Raw genomic sequence first — 22,187 nt, forward strand, 5'->3', positions numbered from 1 at the left:
ATTTTAAGTGGACTCGCGCCTATGCGTGCAAATGCCGCTTCTACCGTGTAAGTGGGGGGGACTTTAAAAGAAATGCACGCCGACGCCATTACCAGTTTTCCCAGTTCGTTCCCAGTTTGCCCAGGTAAAGGATAGGACTTCCAAACCCCCCTAGTTTAATAGCCTCCCTTCTCCCCTGTTAGCCCCACTCTTAAAACCCCCCCAGTCTGTCTATTTATCTTTATTACTTACACGTCCTCCATAGCAGAAGTAAAGTTACACGGCAGGGGACCCCTGGTGCGCGCCCGTGCATGTAATTATGCTCTAATTTGAAGTTCAAATCCAGGAACACCCAGCCCCGCCCCTTTTTTGGAACTTTCCATTTGTGGGCGCAGCGGGAGCTACGCACGTACCCCAGCGGCCTTTAAAATCTGCTCAGCGTGCGCCGGCTCAACTTAGGAAAGCATCTCCCGGTCATGGCACACGCCGGGCTTTTTAAAATTCACCGTTAAATGCATAACTCTGCATTTTTAGCATAAAATCGTAGCTACCGGACCTTAGACCGTTCCTTGAGCGTCACTAGATCCTTCCTCGCGGTTTCCACACCTTCCTGGCTGCCTTCCCTGTTGCAGGTTTTGATATCGTCGGCAAAAAACCCCTCCCCAAGATCTTCCCAATTATCCTTCCTCTGTGTCGTTCACAAAAATGCTGAAAAGAATCGGTCCGAGGCCCGATCCCTATGGCACACACTCAATCAGTTTCTAACCTAGGCAGTCACTTTAGGGTCCATACCATAGGCGATGAATTAATTTATAAATCGCTCATGAGGAACTGTGTCAAATGCCTTATTGAAATCCAAGAAGAAAAAAAAAGGGGGGAATGCCAAGGTGGTGCAGAAGTTTGAAATTCATTACTGGAAAGTGGTAAAAGGCCTTTACTTGTCACCAGCTTGGTGAGGTCTTATCTGGGAGGGAGTGGCCGGGTGGTTAGAGCAGAGGGCTGGGACCCACGGCTGCTGGGGTTCAAATCCTGCTTCTCCCTGCCTAGGTCCCGGCTTATGTTAAAAGCCTCCTGGGGAAGGGAGCCACCTCTGGACTGTAACTTGCCTTGAGCATGGCTTGGGGGAAAAGCAAGTAATCAAATTCCCCCCCCCCCCCCCCCCAAAAAAAAAATACAAATCTGTCATTGATTGACAGCAGGTTCATCACCTGTGGGTAAGATGAAGTTGAGCGATGGGTATTATTTTTAAAACATCTGCACTTTGAGATGGGCAAAAAAACATGTAACTGCCTGAACATGTGTTTGTAATGGAAAAGAAACATTTTGTGCATCAAAACCATAATATTGACTTTTCCCACTCTCCTGTAGTCCTGGGGAGGAGCCCTGGGTGGTGGATGAACGTTGAGTACATTAGTTCCATGATCTAGAAGGGCATCTTGGGAGTCGGACGTTTTTAAAATAGCATTGGAAAGCTATTATTGTTCTTGCGAGAACTTGGGCGTGCTCCCGTGAGCAGCGCCACGGCCCGAGAAACCGAGATAGCGTTCCAGCCATTCTAAGTGCCGCTCCTGAAAAAGAACGCCACTTTCCACGAGTCCGTTAATGAAAGGACTTGGAAGGAAAACAATGCCGGGAAAAACCGTCTGCAGAAGCTTTTTTTTTTTTTTTTTTTATGGCTGTGGCCCATAAAATACAACGGCCTCGCTCCTAAGAGGATGAGATGGAGTAGCCTCTTCTCTCTGCTACCTGCGCATCTTTTGCCAAGCATAATATGTAAATATAAACCGCCATGCCATTAGCAGAAGACCCAGAATTTAGTGCGTGTGCTTGTCAGAGTGCACGATTGATGCTCTGAATGCAGCGGAGGGGGGAGGAGGATCATCGCCGCGGCTGTGTTCAGATCAGGACATAATGGGGCCATCAGGTCACCCTGCATACAAAAAGGGTTCCGTGGCCTGAGATTTCTCATCCCATTGGCCTTTCTCGGGCTCCATGCCCTGCTGAAGTGTATCGTGAAGATCTCGGGCAGGAAGCGCGGAGCACGGGCTGTGAATATTCCCGATTTCAGAACATTTCGGTCTTATTGATTGCGTCTCTTGCTTCCCACCTCGCGACTGGGGTAGTGACTGACTTTTTCGGCTGTTGGGATTTCTGGATTGTGGGAGGGCGATGCACCTTACCCCCCAGGCTTCCTTATGCCTGCTTTCTTTTCCAGATGCAAAGGGACATTTTCACAGAACCACTGAGTGGCTGAAACATCTGGCTATGTTTCGTTGTCTGACTCTCAGCCTCTTCCTAGTCAGAGATTGTGCCTAAAAATTGGTGTAAGTCAATTTAGGATATCTAGAGCTGCTGAACTCCCCACCCTTTCAGTTGGTAGATAAAGACAGATGCTCCCCCCAGTCCTCCTCGATACCGCCCCATCTTAACCAAAATGGTGCCACCTAGACAGTAGCTCCTCCTCGATACCCCCAACGCTCTTGCATCATTGGTAGATAACCAAGTTCCCCCAAACCTTTACAACTCCCTTCCTTGACCCCGTTCTCTAACTCTTAAGTGCTGATCAGGTCCCCCCTGGACCTTCTCCCCACTTCTCCTGCAAAATCAACACCGATCTTCATCGGCAGGAGGGATGTGGCATCGCTTCTGGTTGCTGAATGACATGGGCCTACCAAGGGAAGGGTGACGTGGGCCTACCAGGCGCAGAGTGCCCACGTACCAGGTTCCACCAGGTGGTAGCTGCAGTCTGTGGCTTCTGACCGAAGACTCTGGCTCAAGGGCTAGGCTGTGCAAACACGTGGAGAGGGTTAAAAATATGAAATAAAACCTAGACAGGGGCAAATCAAGGCTGATAACACCATGGCCCAAATAGAATCTGGTTATAGGCTGAGCCAGAAGCCCAGAAAGAGCAGGAGGACACTACTACTCTGCACAACAGACTCTAAAGTCTTTCTAATTGTGTACTGGTCCTGGCTTATTGAATCTGGACGCTTAGGCTTGATTTTCAGAAGATGATGCCAACCAGTATCCCATCACTTCATTCTGCGCTTCCTCTCTTTGCACTGAGGCACTCAATAGTACAGTCATGCTGGTTCTGTGTTCCTTAGATAAATGTGCTTTCCTAGGGTAGGGTACTGTGAAGGTAGGATATGACTGTGGTGATCAGCAATTTTTTTTTTTTTTTTTTGAGTTTTGCAACCAATCTGTTTCCCAGTCCATTGAAAGAGATGTGAGAGTATTTCATAGTTGCTCATGTGATGTATATTTCCACCTTCCATATGCGCCAGTCTTCCTGTTCTGACACTAACTTCTGTAATACATGTGTGATACCAAGCAAAATAACAGAGATTTAGGGGAACAAAAACCTTTAAAATTATTCTGATGCATTGAAGGCAAGGCTGATCATGCAAAGTCTTGTAATCAGCTTAATGGACTACAGTTGCTCTAACGATTGTGTTCAGAATACATGATAAATTGTAATTTGTGCACAAAATACTGGTGTTTGCAGATTTATTAAGGTGAGGTAGGGATGATGTCACTGACTGTGACAGTGTTACTCATTATAGCAGGTACAGGCTTGATCAGCTGGGGGGATCATGGTTTTCCCCTGTGTTGATAATCTGCCGTCTTCTTGCACCAGTTTGCTTAATGGCCATGAGATTATGTATGGTATCAGCTGTGCTAATGGATTTCGGTTCTAGCCGAATGATAAGGTCCGTGACAAACTGATCCCAAACTCAGCCAAAGGAAGAGGGTGAGAGCGAGAATTCAGCTAAACAGGATGTTCAGAGGCAGGAGAAGATGGATATCCTCATGCATGCCGGGAGGAAAGGATGACCCAGTCTGTTTATATTAGCGCTCGCTTTTTGGCTGCCGGGGAAATGCAAGAGGCTGCAGCACAAGCAGTTGCCACAAGGTTTCGGTCACTCCTATGACAGTAATAGGCACTTTTTGTCTGTCTTGAGCGAGCACGCGTGCATATGCAGATTTGGGGCCGCAGGATGCATATGTAGGGTTGGGCTGCATAAGAGGCAGGCACACCCATGCTGTACAGCAGGGAAAGTGAGGCCGCATTGCTGGAGAGATGGGGGCGTGCCGGGGAAGATTAGTGTCCGCACCAGTAGAGGCAAGGAGCATAAGGTGTGCCGGTAGCGGACGATGGCAATAGGGGTGGGGGTGGGGGGGGGGGGAGATTTATTTACATGGCAGTGGTGGAGGTGACGTTGGCCACGTTGTGCTTTGGGGCAGGTTGGGTCCATGACTGGTGTGCGAAGAGGGTGAGGGCAGTCTTCGTGAGAGAGTTGCACAGGCTGCAGGTGCCAGACAGCAGGGAGAGGCAACGGAGGCTAAGCGATGAGGTGGGCAGTGGTTAGGGGAGGGGATCCACTGGAGGGTTGTTAGGGAGACTGGAGGTTAAGGGTGGATTGACTGGGGGGGAAGGTTAGAGGGGATTGACTCAGTGTACGTGTGTGTAAAGTTGTGTGCGAGAGAGAGGGGATTGGCGTCGGGGGAGGGTGTGTATTTGATGGGATACCAGGGAAGGGGGTTGAGGGGACGGCACCAAGGATAGGGCTCGGAAGGGAGAGATGTGAATGTGAGGGGAAGCAGGACTGAAGTCCCCTATCCCTATTCCCGATCCTCCTTTCCCTCAGTTTGGATCCTTCCTTAAAGTTTTTATGTTTCAGTTAAAATCTTTAGGGAAAGAATAACTAGGAAACCTGTATTTACTGAAGAATGGAAGCAGTAAAGACATTATGTTCAGTGCAAATATGTTTCAGGTCTCTGTCCAATCCCTATCTTACTGCTGAGATCTGTGGCTAATATTTGGAGAGATTCTCGATCTGATCAAATCGATTAGCCTGCCCCAGTGTAGGACAGTGCATCAGATAGCATTGCTACATCTGCCCAAAATGGGGGGCTGGCTTGGGTAGGTGTGTTGACCGCTGCACGCTGGACACCAGACAGGAAGCAGAAGAAGCGCCACCCCAAGGAGAAGCAGCGCGCGGGAAGCCTAGCAGCCGGACACCAGACACCATCCTCAGGTTGGCAGCCTTGGAGCTCTCTCGTGGAAGCCTTAGGCGCTTGTTTGAGGCACACAGAGAGGATCGAATTCATGAGCAGATGAAGCAGAAATAAGAGCCGAGGCAAGGAGAAATGTTTTTAACGTGTCCAGCCCACCTGAAATAAAAGGTGGATGCTTTTATGTCTGTCAGAAGTGCCAGTCCTAGTTAATGGAGCATTGCTAATACTGCAGCCTAACGGAGGGTTAAGAAGGAGATTGGTGCCTGCAGGGTCTGTCCCACGTGGAGCGACTGGCGCCACGGCGTGGCTGCTCGCAGAGGTGCAGCAGGAGCTCTGAGGATGCTGCTTAAAACACTCCAGTTACACCTGCAGTCGGTGGAGGGGAACCGCTGTGCTGTTTATTGCATGGGTGCTTCTGAAGTACTGCACTGTGGTCCTCCTTGTATTTCCAGGGGAGTCGCCATCAGGCAGCACATTCAGGGAACCGCCTTCACCACGCCTCCTTTCCAGTAACCTCTCCCTTGAGTTGGGACTTCCATTTTCTATTTCTTTTCTTTTTTTTGGGGGGGGGGGCAGGGATTTTTGTATTTAGCAAAGCTCGGACCCCAGAGGTGGCTGCGAGCTGCCGACGGCAGGGGGCTACTCCTCTTTCTTCCCTGGTGTCGCAGTTTGGATAAAACGGAAACCCTAACCGTGAGTGATCGCGCTGTCTAGAGATGAGGGGATAGTTTTCTCTCCAGTCCCTGGATTTTCCTGAATTGTGCAGGTTAATTTTTATGCAGTATGGATGCAGATGAGAAGGGCAAAAATCATTTTTGCTTAGCACCTACCCCAGCCATTACGCTTGATTTACTGTTTAATTTTTTTGAGCACGCTGATCTGTTTCTGAGCTGCCGTGTGGGCATGATTAATCGCTGAAGTTTAGCACAAGAGTTTATGTACCGCAGGCTCCCTTGCTGTAAGGTGCTAGGCTAATTTTGAATCGGACCATAAAATATTTTGTGAATCATCAAGTCAGGGGCCAAATGCATTAAACCAATTATTCTTCGCTTTCGATAATCAGGTCGGCATGGTTTATTTCCTCCCTTCTGAAATGATCCGATTGGAAATGCTAACTAATGACTTGTCTTTGAGCGAAAGGCTTTTGAGTATTCAGCATTATCTTAGAAAGGCCTAAGGTGGTTGGTGCGTGGCCTTTTCCGGAGCAGCGGCTTCCGTTCGTTCAGGTTCAGGCCTTGTTCCCGGTGCTGGCTGAAACCTAAAGCTTGTGAAACATGAAAGTGGCGGGGGAGAACATCTTAAAAACGCCGTTCCTGCGTGTGTGAGTCGTTTCCGGCTTTCATGGTGATGCGAGAACATGTTCTTGGGAGCCTCATCAGCCAGGACTGGGCTCAGCATCTTCAGGCTGAAGCGGGTGAGGTGGCAAACCGAGCAAAAAGGTACGGCGAGCCGACAGCTGCACGTCAGAAAGGGCAGCTGGAGCCGGTGTGGCTTTACCCCATGGCATGCATGGAAATGGAGGCAAATGGGAACTACATCGGGACTAAAACCAGGTCTAGAGCAGCCTTTTCCTTTTGACAGGGAGCTATATGGGCACTCTTTAATAGGGATGTGCAATTGTAGGTGTTAAATAAAAAGTAATTCAAACCAACATGCCCCTTTTTCATTTTACCCAAAATGAATGAATGCAACGTCCCAGTGAAAACCTGACAAATTTTGGGAATTGTTTGGTTTTGGCAAATAGGCCGCACTATTTGCCAAGAAATTTAAAAAAAGAAACAAAACATGGCCCTGCCACTAACCCAGAACTGGGGCCCACCTAGCTTGGCTGAGCCGTGTGCAGTCGGGGCCTCCCTGAGTGCCTCTGACCCCCCCAACTCCTGCCAAGAGACTGGGGACCAGGCCCAACATGGCTGGGCTGAGCCAAGCCTATCTAGGGCCACCCTTCCTGTCTCCGAGAAGCCAGCCAGGGTGTGGGGAGGGGGGGGGGCTTCCCTAGCCCCCCCCCCCCCACTTGCCTGTTCATGGGAGGAGAAAGGGGCTGGAGCGATGCCCCTTCACTCCTGCCAAGCTGCATTTAAAGCTCTGAAACCTGCGCCACAGCGATGTTGTCTTTTTGGCCTGGGTCTGGGCGGAGCGAGTGGGAATTACCCTTGCCCCTTTCTCGTCCCAGGACTGCAGTGGGAAAGGGTAAGTAGTGGCTGGAGAGAGCCCCAGTCCTGGCTGACGTCTGTAGGGCAGGAGGGAGGGTCAGGGAGGCCCTGGCTGGGCTTGGCTCAGGCTAGCTGGGTAGGCCTGGGCCCCAGACGCAGGGCAGAGGGTAAGGGTCATTGGGACCTTGAGAGTTACTGGGAAGCAGCAGTGGGGACCTTGGGAGGCCCCAGTTTTGGGGTTTTTTTTAGGGGGTGGGGTGGAATATTTAATGTATCAGGAGCTAGCCTGAGCTGATTTTAAGGAACCCTTGTCGAAAAATATTCTTCTGACCCTCTCAGTTCAGATATTGGTGATTGCAGTAGTCGGTGGGTTTTTTTTTTAAGTATCAAATCAAACTGACATCGTGGGTGTCACCCAAACCTGTCCTGGGAACCCCACAGCCCATCGGGTTTTCAGGAGATCCAGAATTAATATACAATATACTGGGCCTGCAGTGTACAGATTTATCCCTGTGGACGTCCTGAAAACCTGATGCCCAGGCTCTGGGTCTCACGAGGTCCTTCCGCTGCTCCTCACAATCCGCTTCAGTTCTTCAATAACTTTGAATAGTTTTTTGTGTCGCCTGCAGGTTGGATCACTTCACGCGTTTCCTTATCCAGGCCGTTTATAAATATGTTAAACAGCACAGGTTTCCCCATCCTCCTCTTCTCATCCCCATCTCCTCTTCCCCTCCATTGCCTGCCCTCTGTTCCTCACCCTTCTCTCTCTCCCTTTAATCTGGCATTTAATCTCCTGTCCCTTTGCCTCTCCCCACCTCCACTGTGAATAATGGGAGTTGGCGATGCCATGGGCAGTGCATTCTTGCAGGGCTCAGTACCTTGGCACGGCAGCTGCGGGGGATGCTTACCCTGCCTGTCCCGTGGTTGAATGGAAGACTTTGTAAATCTCACGTCTTTCGTGAGGCCTTAAAGAAATATAATTCACTAAAAGTTTAAAATGGCGAGTGTTAACTAAGTTAATCGGCCAAGTCTCACTTTCAGGCGTGGGGAATCGTGCGGATTATCAGCGATAAAAGAAATGATGCCTTGGGCCAACTCGGATGGGGCAATATTTGGAGGGATGATGAAGTAATTTGAAAATGTTTTGGCATACTGTTTATTGTTGGAATGTCGCGTGGTGGCCCACGTTTGGTCTGATAATTTGGTGGCATCTCCAGCATGGCCAAGATATGTTTCTATACATCAATATGATTCCCACAGCTCTGTGACTCTCTCTAAAGAAATGTAGTTCCTGTAAGCAACTAATTGAGGTTTGATATTTCCTTCATGTCATGTCACTCTGGCACGTAACGTCCTTTCCTCTAGACTTTCTGATGGTATCGGGACTAATTCATTTTTAACATTTCGGGCAAAAGCAGGGTCTAAAAGATTGTCAGGGGAAACTCAAGGAACCTGATATCGGCAAATCATGAAACGTGCATTTCTATTGCCAAGGGGAACATAGATACTAGGCAATTATTTCACACCCTGTAGCACTGGAGACCTGTCTCCTGGTGTCCAGACTCTCCAAATGTACTTGGTAAAATATATTTTACATTAAATATAAGCCTTTCTTAAGAGCATAGCCTCCAGGCATGAAAATGGTAGCTTTTCAGACATAGCCTGTAATATTAATGCAATAAATTTGTCTTATGACACTGCAGAAAATATGGCATAAACATAGCATGGTACAGTATAATAATTTCCATCCAGAGAGTAATTCTCTAAGTTTCTCTAAACTTAGTGTTCAGAAAATATGAGCAAGTCTGATTTGGGCCAGTCTATTCAGAGGAGTTTCAGCATATTTTAAATTAGCGCATATCTGAGAAAAAATGCATACGTTGGCATACATAGTATATCTGAACCATCCAGCTTCTGCTTTAAAAAAACGAGGTGATATCCAAACATGGATACGTTTTGTCTGTCCCTCCCGATGCAGCCAGACGTGAAACACGGTCTTCGTCGGGAGACCCATATTTATGGACTGAATAGAACTTTGATTGCTATTTGGATTTCTGCTGGCTGAATAAAGAAGTTTTTTGTTCAGATTTACACATGAAGATGTTCAGAAGTAGTGCTTTTGGACCCTTATAATATCGTACACTCCGAACAATTTTTTCGTCTTTATTTCTTCTCTCGATGAAATTTAATGTGGATAAGTGCAAGGTGATGCATATAGGGAAAAATAACCCGTGCTATAATTACACGATGTTGGGTTCCATATTAGGTGCTACAACCCAAGAAAGAGATCTAGGTGTCATAGTGGATAACACATTGAAATCGTCGGTTCAGTGTGCTGCGGCAGTCAAAAAAGCAAACAGAATGTTGGGAATTATTAGAAAAGGAATGATGAATAAAACGGAAAATGTCATAATGCCTCTGTATCGCTCCATGGTGAGACCGCACCTTGAATACTGTGTACAATTCTGGTCGCCGCATCTCAAAAAAGATATAATTGCGATGGAGAAGGTATAGAGAAGGGCAACCAAAATGATAAAGGGGATGGAACAGCTCCCCTATGAGGAAAGACTAAAGAGGTTAGGACTTTTCAGCTTGGAGAAGAGACGACTGAGGGGGGATATGATAGAGGTGTTTAAAATCATGAGAGGTCTAGAACGGGTAGATGTGAATCGGTTATTTACTCTTTCGGATAGTAGAAAGACTAGGGGACACTCCATGAAGTTAGCATGGGGCACATTTAAAACTAATCGGAGAAAGTTCTTTTTTACTCAACGCACAATTAAACTCTGGAATTTGTTGCTAGAGGATGTGGTTAGTGCAGTTAGTATAGCTGTGTTTAAAAAAGGATTGGATAAGTTCTTGGAGGAGAAGTCCATTACCTGCTATTAAGTTCACTTAGAGAATAGCCACTGCCATTAGCAATGGTTACATGGAATAGACTTAGTTTTTGGGTACTTGCCAGGTTCTTATGGCCTGGATTGGCCACTGTTGGAAACAGGATGCTGGGCTTGATGGACACTTGGTCTGACCCAGTATGGCATTTTCTTATGTTCTTATGACCAACACACTATGGGGCAGATTTTAAAAGCCCTACGCGCGCCGAGCCTATTTTGCGTAGGCCCGGCGATGCGCGCATGTCCCGGGGCTTGAAAAAAGGGGCGGGGTGTGGGCAGGGCGGGGGCGTGGCCAGAGGCCTCTGTAGGGCCTCTAGGCCAGGGGATCGCGTGCCGGCACTTGGTCGGCGCGCGCTACCTATGCCTGCCCAGAGGCAGGCGCAACTTGCCTAACAAAGGTATGGGGGGGGCGGGGTTAGATAGGGCTGGGGGGTGGGTTAGGTAAGGGAAGGGAGGGGAAGGTTGGGGGGGGGGCGTAAGGAAAGTTCCCTCCGAGGCCGTTCCGATGTTGGCCTTGGAGGAAACAGGGAAAGCCATTAAGGTTCCCCTAGGGCTTGGCGCATGCAAGGTGCCGACCCTGGATTTTATAATATGCACGTGCATGTTTATAAAATTGGGCATAGATGCTTTTCTTAAACCCGGTAGGAGCTAGGCAAGAAGACCTTGTCTGTGTTGCTCCATTTCCTCTCCTGTGTTTTCTAAACATATTTTCTAGTGCAGAGTCTTAGCAACAATATTAGTTCTTGAGAAAACTGATTTTTTTGTTTTTTGCAAGTTGTCTTAGGCCCATGTAAGAACTATCCAAAAATTTAGGACTTAAGCTTTTATGATTACTTAAGCTACTTATTTGTCTCAAGCTCCAGCCCATCGTCAGCATCAACTTTGGATGAGTCTTTGTGGCTGCGATAAAAGGATATCGGAGCCTGCAGAGTCTCCAGGCAAAGCCAGTATGGCCTTTCCTGGAGAATATAGTTTTGATACGCTGCCATGGACAGTACAAAGTTTCAGCTGAGCCTTGAATTTAAAGGTATGTGTGTATACACAGGCGGAGGCACGTGAAACTCTGGCCATCCCTCCGTGTTTGTGTGGCTAATACTTGCTCCTACTCTCCGAACCTTTCTTAAGTAAAGCACTAAAATTGCTCCCCCTCTCATTGGTTCCTGGACCAGCTGCTCCATGAAGCAGTCATTTATTTCATCTAGAATCTTTACCTCCCTGGCATGTCTAATGTGACATTTACTCAGTCAATTTTGGGATAATTAAATCTCCCATTATTATTGTGCTGCCAAAATTATTAGTTTCTCTAATTTCCATCAGCATTTCATTGTCTGTCTGTTCATTTTGGCCAGGTGGACAGTAGTATACTCCCGCCGCTATACCTCAACACACATGGAATTTTCACCCATAAAGATTCTACTGTGTATTTAGTCTCCTGAAAGATCACACTGAGTAGTAGTGTGAGAAGTTTGACATGAACTTCTATCTCCTGTCTCCTGGGACCTCTCATATTAGGTCATTTCCATATCTTATCTGGAGAAGATGGCGCTCTAAGCCGAAACTGAAAGTTTTTTACCCAGTCAGGGTATTACTTTATAGTATGTGCCCTGTTTTCAGGGGATTATTTTTACTGGAAGTAAAAATGTGTTTGCCTTTGTTTTCTCGGGGTGCCACCCTGAAATTTTCAAAAAAGAAACAGTAGATGCAAACATTCCATACAGTGCAGGGTATTTAAGAACATAAGAAAATGCCATACTGGGTCAGACCAAGGGTCCATCAAGCCCAGCATCCTGTTTCCAACAGTGGCCAATCCAGGCCATAAGAACCTGGCAAGTACTAGTGGCTTAGCAAGTGCCCTGTGCTCCAACCAATCAGCTTTCTTAGAGTATAGCAGAATATTCTGCTTAACTTTTGTTACTTTAAATCCACTGCACAAACTGTACGTTTCGTGTCCATATTTAATGTACATAGCTACTGCATTTCTGAAACTAATGTGCAAGAGCAGCATGTGCATAGTAAATCATGGATTTGTTATAAATTATGCAGCGTTTTATCAAAACATAACCTTTGTCAAAATCCTCCAGGTCTTGGCCTTCAAAGGCACATCTTGTAGACAGAGAGAAAGAAAGATGAAAGCATAGAAACATGGAAGACAGCAGCAGAAAAGGATTATTTGGTTCTCTCAGTCTGTCCATTTGTTCTCGCTCTCTTTGCTTTCACAGATCAGTGGTTTCCTCCATTGCTAAGATCCTTTTGGGGCATATGCACCAGAATGCATGCTAAGGCCATTTAGCTTGCACAATTCACAGCTTTCTTTGCACTAAGGCCCTTGTGTGCACACACTAATGGCGTCCACAAGGAGGTCTGCGAGTATACGCTCGCCTAGGCTTAAAATTTAACCTGCCTTAGACCAAGTATTAACTTTTTAGTATGAATGCAATCTCAAGGGCTTGGCTAACAGACTGCATTGTTGGTGGGCTTACTGATGAAGGAAATGGGGCTGTGTCCTTCTGATGCACGGCTGGGCATCAGTGGAATGGATGTACCAGGACTGGTTGAAACACCTTCTAATGCCACATCTGAGATGCATGTTTTTTTCCCTTCTTTCTCCTCCTCTCCTGGGGTCAAGACATTCTCCAGCTTCTGCCCTCGGCATTGACAACTAGCCACTTGCGCCAAGCTTACTTTTTATATCGGTTTGCACCAAGGAGTCTAAGCTGTGAGGAAAAGAAGTCTGTGCACACTCAGTTTAATGACGGATGCAGTTTTTGTCGCAGCCTCAGGCTAATAAGCACCAGGCGCTATTAGCGCGTAAAAGCTAAGGTTTTATGGCTTAGCGTGCACGCACTGTTGAAGATATTTGTTGCATGTGCGTGGTAACGTTTAGTGAATCGCCCATCAATTGCCGTTTTATCATGCAGTGCGAAAAGTGCATAACGACTTGCATGCGAAAAAGTGGTTTTAGTGCATGGTCACCTTTGGGCGTGTCTCATGCATGCTTGAATTCTGCCACGGTTTGGCTCCTGTAACACGCTAACCCATAAAACTTTAGCTTTTATGTGCTAATAGTGCCTGGTGCTCATTAGTACGAGCCCACGACAAAAACTGCATCCGTCATTAAAGTGGCCATGCACAGACCTGCTGGGGGACGTCAGTTCCAGGGGTCCATCCCCTCTCACTGACATAGCATTTTTGAGCTTCCCTCCAACCCATTTTACATGATGACCCCCATGTCCTTGAGCTTCTCATTCTGTAGAAAACGTTGCCTTCTCGTGTCTTATTGAAGTCTTTTCGATATTTGAATATTTTTCATCCTGTTCCTCCTTTCTCTTCTTCCTTGTGCACTTTTAGACCCCTTGGTCTCTCTGTGTATGGCTCACAGGGCAAGCCGGGTACCATTTTGGTAGCCCTACTTTGAATATCCTTTAGGGATTACCCAATGACATATTTGTAAGCTTGAGAAATTTACTGCTTTCATTTCCGTATGTGGTTGTGCTGTTATTCCCCCTTGGATGAAAATTTCTTCAGACTACGTGCTTAAAAGGTCTCCCTACCTTTGAGCTTTGCTGCAGTCTTGTTAGCCTAAGAATAACGCTGCTGTCGGAGGTCTTTTAGTGTAGAAAGAGAAATTCGGATCACTTGTGGGTGGGGGCAGCATTTCCATGCTGCCTTTACAGCATTTTTTCATTCAAATCAAGTATCTCACTGGATGCTGGAAGTTATTATCCCTGCGGTTTGCAAAATATGGGGGTGGGTACAGGACAGAGACCTCCATGTCAAGGATGGAATTTATACAGATAGACAAATAAAGCTAATTTGATAGTTTGCCTGGCAGCACCTGCTGCATGACTGCAGCCTTCTCGCGATGTCTTCTGGTGCTTTCTTTGTCCCAGACTGCCCCACAGGTATATTGCATTGCATCATATAGCTCTTAATTAGGCCAGCCCTCTTGAAATAGACTTCGAAATCAGTGTAAATTCTGTGTTAATTAATCCACAAAGTATTTTGTTTAAGAGGTTTTGATCTGCAAAACCGTTTGCATTAAATTCTGTCTTGCAGTGATGCGCTGTTGCTCACCTATTTTGTTGTTAAGGTTCACGAGCGAGTGAATCGAGCCAGACTAGCAGCTGGATTAGTCGTGCTCCTCTGTAATTAGCATTAATTCAGACACGTTTTCTTTCCAGATTGCCGTTTTTGAAATAATTGCACATTACTGTGGCTGGGACATTGACTGGAGAACTTAAGTTTTATCTCAGTTTGCTGAAACTCTCAACACTTTACTGGAGTTTATCAGTTGGGTCTTAAAATGTGTTCCATGTATTTTGGAATTCTGATTTCACGTCCAAAATAATAGTGACACCCTTTAAGATGTTCATACAAATCAATGCAGTATAATTATTGTATATGTAAGCTGCAAGCCGCAATTTGATGCATATTGCAAGCGCTCTAACCTGAGAGTTGTCAGTCTGATTTCTGAGTAGCCCCAACAGGTCTGGTTTTTAGCATCTGACCCAAGCTTGTGAATTAACTAAACTAGAGCTGTTGTGTACAAATTAATCTCATAAACACTCAATGTGCATAACCTGGAAAGTAGTCCATGTTGGCAAATATGGAAGACTCTTTTACTCTGTGGCCCTACACTCGCCAAGAATAAGGCAAGGCGTCTACCAATCTAGGAAGTACTGCAAGATCTCTCTTACAACAGAGACAGGTACTACTTTTTATACTTAGGGGATCAGAACCCTTTAGCTAGTTGTTTTATACTGTATGTGATTATTAAATCTAGAGGTCCTGGTTGGCTGGTTGGTGGAATTTGTTGCAGTCATGTGACCTACCTAACCACATCACTCCATTTTGGAGTGCTGATTTAACCTATGGAAAATCTGGTGCAGTGGAGGGATGGACTGCCCCTCAGTTGCTGAGTGGAAGGACCTGGCTTGTGAAACACTTCTGAGAACAGCAGACTGGGATTTTTCTATAGTGGGTGCCCAATGGTAATCGATTTAGAGATAATTTTAAAAGTCTTGGATTTTTAGCCTGCCTATCCGAATGATGCTCAAGGCAGCTTACGGCATTCTTAGGATTCAGGCAGGACAGATTCCGGTTGTAGGCTGCTTACATTTTTTGACTCAAAGATATGCTGCGATGTAACAGCTTAGAGTAGAGCGGTAATAATTAAAGTTATGGTCTTATTCCAGAGGGTTGTGTACGTTCTCCAGCAAGAGGGTTGTTGCATTTTTCTGTGCAAAGGCTATGCTTTACCCTGTGTTAGAATTATAGGCCTTACATAGATTTTCAGTATGTACTTCATATTAAAAGGTGAAAGTTGCTGGTTTAGACCTTCCTCAGGTTGGTAATGGCTGAGCCATATTCAGCGGAAAGCTGTTGGGTGACCCTATGTGAAATGAGGCAGGGGTCAGAGTCCAGCTCCCAGTGGACAACTAAATTCTACACAGATGAACCACATTTCTGCCAAACAGGACACTTATCTTGCTTGATATAAATAAGGGAGCAGTGATTAAGGCTTAGAATTGCTCATATCTGTTCTAAGCAAGCTGTGGTTGCCATTAGATAGTTTGCACTGCCTTATAAAATGATCTGGATTATTTAGAGGACAGCAAAGTTAGCCAGACAAACTAATCCGGTTAACTTTGGAGGTATATTCAGTAGCCAATTAACTTTATTCTGCTAACTTTAGGATAGCTCTTTGGCCTGACCAGACTTAGCTGGCTAACTCTGAATACTGGAGTTAGCCGGATAACTTAACCAGCTAACGTAACTCTTCCCTGGAATGCCCTCAGTTATCTGGCTGTTAAGATAGATGGCTAAAACATAGCCGGTTAAGTTCCCAAATATTGATTTAGCTGGATAACTTCCGAGCTATGTGTTTAAATGCTTCTGAATACGGACCTCTTATTTTTCAGAACATGGATTCTCTCTCTTTGATGTCTTCACAAGCTGTGGACAGTGGGAAAACGCCTTTGTAGCAGGTGTTTTTTTTTTAGGGTAATTTTCAAAGGAATTTCTGCAGGTAGAAAGGTGCTATGCCCACAGGTGTTATATAGTAACATGCTATACAGTTGTCCGCCCGATATGCGGGTAAACGTACGGGCTTTTGTCCTGTATGCACATGGGTTTACGTGAACTGAGCAGAGGCGTTCCTGGGGGCGGATCTGGGCAGGGGGTTTAGACTCGGACACATGCTTTTGTATTTTTCTCAAGTATGTATGCGAACGTCCTCGGAAGAATTTCCTGCCCGCAGACGAGCTACGTATATGGGTTAAAGACTCCCTGCTGGCACCGGGCTGCTGTGACGCAGCCCTTGTGTGCAGAATGCCTGCGAGCTGCCCATGGCCACTGGAAATTACCCTCCTTGTGCCTTATGTACCATGGTTAGGGAAGAAAATACAGCCAGGCCCAACAGCACAAACATAGTCTTACATAGATGATATTATTTTTCCAGCATGGTTTATGCAGGAAATGAAACAATTCCCCCTTCCTGATGGTCACTGCAGTGATAGCTAAATACTAGGTGGTGTTTTGTTTTCATGGGTAGGCTCCAAACAACCAAGCAAGGCACATTCCTGCGATGATAATTTGCTATGGTAAGCAGTTGAGCTGTGTCTGAAGTCAGCATCGGTTGCAGATCTGATTTTAAATGTATGTTTATTTAACATTTTACTGGAAATAACCCTTCATCTTTCACTGCCATGCTATAGGAATCTTTATAAATAGCAACAGCCCAGCTGCATTACTACTTATTTTTTTCCCTTTGACTGATAACGTTTGCTGCAGTAGCATAAACCACTCTCATTGTGCATTCACATAAGAACTTTTTTAAGAGTTGTTGTGTGGCTTTCAGCGCTCTGTTACTGCTCAGCACCCTGCTGTGCTGCCATATTTCAGTAATACGTAGGATATACTTCGTGCAGCGAGGCTCAACTGCATGCTTTAGCAGGATAAAAAGCCTTTTGTGTAGGTTCTCCAGCAAATATCAATTCAACTGATTTGTATGGGTCGGCAGCCTTCAGTTTGCATGGACTCCAATCTGTTCAGGTTTTCAGGATGTTCCTAATGATTAGGCATGAGATACATTTACATACTACACAGCTGAAATGACATGCATGCACATCTATCGCGTGCCTTTTCATTAGGGATATCCTGAAAACCTGAGAAGGCTGGTGTCCATGAGGACTGGAGGTTAGCTGATGTAAGGATATTAGGTGCCCAGGACAACCATTCCATCTTGTGCCCCCTTTACCCCCAGGCGCCCCCTCGCCTCTCTCAGGATGGGCTCTGCCAGTGGTCCCAGGCTTTTCTCTCATTTTCAGCCTCTGGCTGAAGCCAGTGGGGATGTGTTTTTTAACAGTTGCCTTTGGCCTCTGTCTCATCTTCGGCCTCAAGCCTCTCTTTTAGTTTCAGCTGCCAGTTGGATGGGGATTTTGTCAACTTGTGCTCCTACCTCCCCTCCATAGTTTAATGCTCTAGGCAGCTGCCTAGCTCACCTAATGGAAGCAGCAGCCCTATTAATTTAACATTCATGCCATGTTCTCCTCACCATGCCTCTATCCTTGCCTGATGTGTCTTATTTTTAAGGGGACCACATATATACAGGTGTAAAAGAGACAAAGTGCAGTTTTTGTCCTTATTTTGAATAATCTAAGAGTGCTGTTGAGTCTACCTCTAAAATACCGCCCCACTGCACGAAAACACTCAAGCAGCTGCTTCTTAGCAGTAGCCCTTCATACACGGAATCAGTACTTGGCTAAAAATAAGCTTATAATGTCAGTTTCCTCAATATAATCATCGGGCTTTTCAGTCACAGAGTTAATGCAATTTTTTCAAAAGATTTTTTAACACAATAAATATAATACTTATCAAGCAAAGTTGTCTCTTCCAGTACAATATCCGTCATTGTTTCGCAAATAAACCTGTTCCCTAAAGAAGAAACCTACAGAGTGACGTGTTACAGAATACCAACCAAAAGGATTTCACTCAAAAAAACTCAACTGGAAAAAAACTTTTCCAATCACAAATATATTACCTTCATGTACTGCTATGACCTATGTCCCAGTTATTGCATTTTGGGATATAATCATCAGGTCATTAAAATGACTGAAGCTCACTTGTGTATATGTTTCCATTTTTTACATTTTGCAAATAAAATCATTATGTCCATGACTTACAAGATTTAAAAATTACTTTTCTGAGGCAAATTAAACTGCTAAGTAACGGATGGAAACGTTAATCTCAAAAAAACCCTCTTGTGACTACTGGAAATGAGATAGTCCATATAAAATCCCTATACTACAGGGTTTCACACCTCTTCTTCAGTGGTGATACAACTATCTGCATGTCCCAGATAAAGAATTCTTGACAAGCCTATCAAAAAAACATAATTTATACTAATGTAAAATTGATGAAGAAGCTGATTAACAATGCACTGTAAAACATTGACAAAATCGAATGGACTTGCTTCTGTATAGTCTAATACGGGTAGCATGATACAGACTTACATAAGTACATAAGATATGCCATACTGGGTCAGACCAAGGATCCATCAAGCCCAGCATCTTGTGTCCAACCGCGGCCAATCCAAGTCACAAGTACCTGGCAAGTACCCAACATTAAATAGATCGCATGCTACTAATGCCGGCAACAAGCAGTGGCTATTCCCTATTGATTAATAGCAGTTTATGGACTTCTCCTCTAGGAACCATTTTTAAATCCAGCTATACTAACTGCCCTAACCATATCCTCTGGCAACGAATTCCAGAGCTTAATTGTACATTGAGTGAAGAAGAATTTTCTCCAATTCATTTTATATGTGTTACTTGCTAACTTCATAGATTGCCCCCTAGTCCTTATGTTATCCGAAGGAGTAAATAATTGATTGACATTTACCCGTTCAAGTCCTTTCACAATCTTGTAGACCTCTAATATATCCCCCCTTAGCCATAGGCAGGTTTAAGTCTTCATCTTAGTGCAAGATTCTGTGTTATATGGCCACTTAGCACCGAATGTTGCCTCAAGATGCTATTTTTAAAGAGACAGATGGTGGGAAAATGACTGTCAATCATGTTAAAATTTTGTTGACACTATCAGTAAATACCATAAAAAAATGACAGCGAATACCAATCAAGCTTATCATTCAAACCAAAGAGTGTGATTGTGTTTAAAGAAAAAAAATCCAATAATGTTCACGTTTATTTAAGGCAATCGTGGTATCACGTTCCGTGATTGTAGGTCAGAGAATGTATGGCCATGTAAAATACAATTGGAGCCTGCCTATTCCTATAGAAACATAGAAACATAGAAATGACGGCAGAAGAAGACCAAACGGCCCATCCAGTCTGCCCAGCAAGCTTCACATTTTTTTCTCATACTTATCTGTTTCTCTTAGCTCTTTGGTTCTATTTCCCTTCCACCCCCACCATTAATGTAGAGAGCAGTGATGGAGCTGCAACCAAGTGAAATATCAAGCTTGATTAGTTATGGGTAGTAGGGGAAGTAACCGCCGCAATAAGCAAGCTACACCCATGCTTATTTGTTTTACCCAGACTGTGTTATTCAGCCCTTATTGGTTGTTTTTCTTCTCCCCTGCTGTTGAAGCAGGGAGCTATGCTGGATATGCTTGTAGTATCAGTTTTTCTTCTCCCCTGCCGTTGAAGCAGGATATGCATTGAAAGTGAAGTATCAGGCTTATTTGGTTTGGGGTAGTAACCGCCGTAACAAGCCAGCTACTCCCCACTTTGTGAGTGCAAATCCTTTTTTCTTCTCCCCTGCTGTTGAAGTAGAGAGCTATGCTGGATATGCGTGAAGTATCAGTTTTTCTTCTCCCCTGCCGTTGAAGCAGAGAGCTATGCTGGATATGCGTGAAGTATCAGTTTTTCTTCTCCCCTGCCGTTGAAGCAGAGAGCTGTGCTGGATATGCGTGAAGTATCAGTTTTTCTTCTCCCCTGCTGTTGAAGCAGGGAGCTATGCTGGATATGCGTGAAGTATCAGGTTTTCTTCTCCCCTGCCGTTGAAGCAGAGAGCTATGCTGGATATGCATTGAAAGTGAAGTATCAGGCTTATTTGGTTTGGGGTAGTAACCGCCGTAACAAGCCAGCTACTCCCCACTTTGTGAGTGCAAATCCTTTTTTCCACATTTCCTCTTGCTGTTGTAGCTTAGAGCGATGTTGGAGTCACAGTAACCATGTGTATGTTTATTGAATAAGGGTATTGTCTCCAGGCAGTAGCCGTCATTCTGGCTAGCCACCCACTCTTTATTGACGGCCTCTTGATTTTATGGATCCACAGTGTTTATCCCACGCCCCTTTGAAGTCCTTCACAGTTCTGGTCTTCACCACTTCCTCTGGAAGGGCATTCCAGGCATCCACCACCCTCTCCGTGAAGAAATACTTCCTGACATTGGTTCTGAATCTTCCTCCCTGGAGCTTCAAATCGTGACCCCTGGTTCTGCTGATTTTTTCCTATGGAAAAGGTTTGTCGTTGTCTTTGGATCATTAAAACCTTTCAAGTATCTGAAAGTCTGTATCATATCACCTCTGCTCCTCCTTTCCTCCAGGGTGTACATATTTAGATTCTTCAATCTCTCCTCATAAGTCATTTGATGAAGACCTTCCACCTTTTTGGTCACCCTTCTCTGGACCGCCTCCATCTTGTCTCTGTCTCTTCGGAGATACGGTCTCCAGAACTGAACACAATACTCCAGGTGAGGTCTCACCAAGGACCTGTACAAGGGGATAATCACTTCCCTTTTCTTACTCGATATTCCTCTCTCTATGCAGCCCAGCATTCTTCTGGCTTTAGCTATCGCCTTGTCACATTGTTTCGCCGACTTCAGATCATTAGACACCATCACCCCAAGGTCTGTCTCCTGCTCCGTGCACATCAGCCTTTCTCCCCCCATCGAATACAGTTCATTCGGATTTCCATTCCCCATATGCATGACTTTGCACTTCTTGGCATTGAATGTCAGCTGCCTTGAATGTCAGCTGACATTGAATGTCAGCTGACATTGAATGTCAGCTGACATTCAATGCCACTTCTTGGCATTGAATGTCAGCTGGCATTGAATGTCAGCTGATGATTATATCCCAAAATGCACTATGTGAAGGTCATATATTTGTAACTGGAAAATATTTTTCCACAGCTTTTTGAGTGAAACACTGATAGGGCTATCTTACTGGAAGAGAGACAGCATTGCTTGATAAGTATTTTAATTTCATCTAAAAATTCTTTTGGAAAAATTGCATTAACTCTGTGACTTGAAGAGACCAATAAATATATTGGGGATAGCGACATTATAAACTTGTTTTAGCCAAGTGCCAGTTTCATGTAGGAAGGACTGATGTTTAGAAGTTGCTGCTTGAGTGTTTTTGTGCAGCAAGGTTTTTTAATAGGTGAATTATGTTTTCTGTTTATATAATATTCTACCTTGTTAGTTTTTTATTTTGTTTTTGGTGACTTTTGTCTTATCTACATTTAGTGCACTCATGATATCACTATTTCTGGTTCCAGCAGCATCTTCTTCCTATGTTATATTAAAGATATTTTTGTACTAAGGACAAATTCTTCCTGTCCTCAATGAGCAAGTTCCAATCCTAAGCACATTGTTGTATTCCTTTTTTTTCTTTCAGGTAAGCGTTTTAACGACCCTGGAGCGAAGGTTCAACTTGCAAAGTACGGATGTTGGAGTCATTGCCAGCAGCTTTGAAATTGGGAACTTGGCTCTCATTCTTTTTGTGAGTTATTTTGGAGCCAGGGGCCACAGGCCACGCTTAATAGGATGTGGCGGAATTGTGATGGCCCTAGGAGCTCTGCTTTCAGCCTTGCCTGAATTTCTGACGCACCAGTATGAGTACGAGTCAGGAGAGATACGATGGGCGGCAGAAGGAAGGGACGTTTGCGCTATCAATGGATCTGCCAACGATCAAGGACCAGATCCGGATCTTATCTGCAGGAATAGGACTGCCACCAACATGATGTACTTACTTCTTATTGGAGCCCAGGTCCTACTCGGGATTGGTGCTACGCCGGTGCAGCCACTGGGCGTCTCCTATATCGATGACCATGTGAGGAGAAAAGATTCATCACTGTATATCGGTAGGATGAAAAACTTTGAATTATTTGATTA

The 22,187-nt window shown here is 45.1% G+C and overlaps 1 protein-coding gene across 1 annotated transcript in view; it reads left to right on the forward strand.

Moving 5' to 3' along the window:
• The window catches only part of SLCO3A1 (solute carrier organic anion transporter family member 3A1), a 262,588-nt gene that overhangs the window by 7,892 nt on the left and 232,509 nt on the right, over positions 1-22,187 (forward strand). Inside the window, exon 2 of the mRNA XM_029575820.1 lies at positions 21,691-22,156. Within this exon, the coding sequence (XP_029431680.1) occupies positions 21,691-22,156 (466 nt within the window). The remainder of the gene's footprint in view (positions 1-21,690; positions 22,157-22,187) is intronic.

The sequence above is a fragment of the Rhinatrema bivittatum genome, chromosome 13 (assembly GCF_901001135.1).
Source record: "Rhinatrema bivittatum chromosome 13, aRhiBiv1.1, whole genome shotgun sequence".
NCBI classification, from domain to species: Eukaryota; Metazoa; Chordata; class Amphibia; order Gymnophiona; family Rhinatrematidae; genus Rhinatrema; species Rhinatrema bivittatum.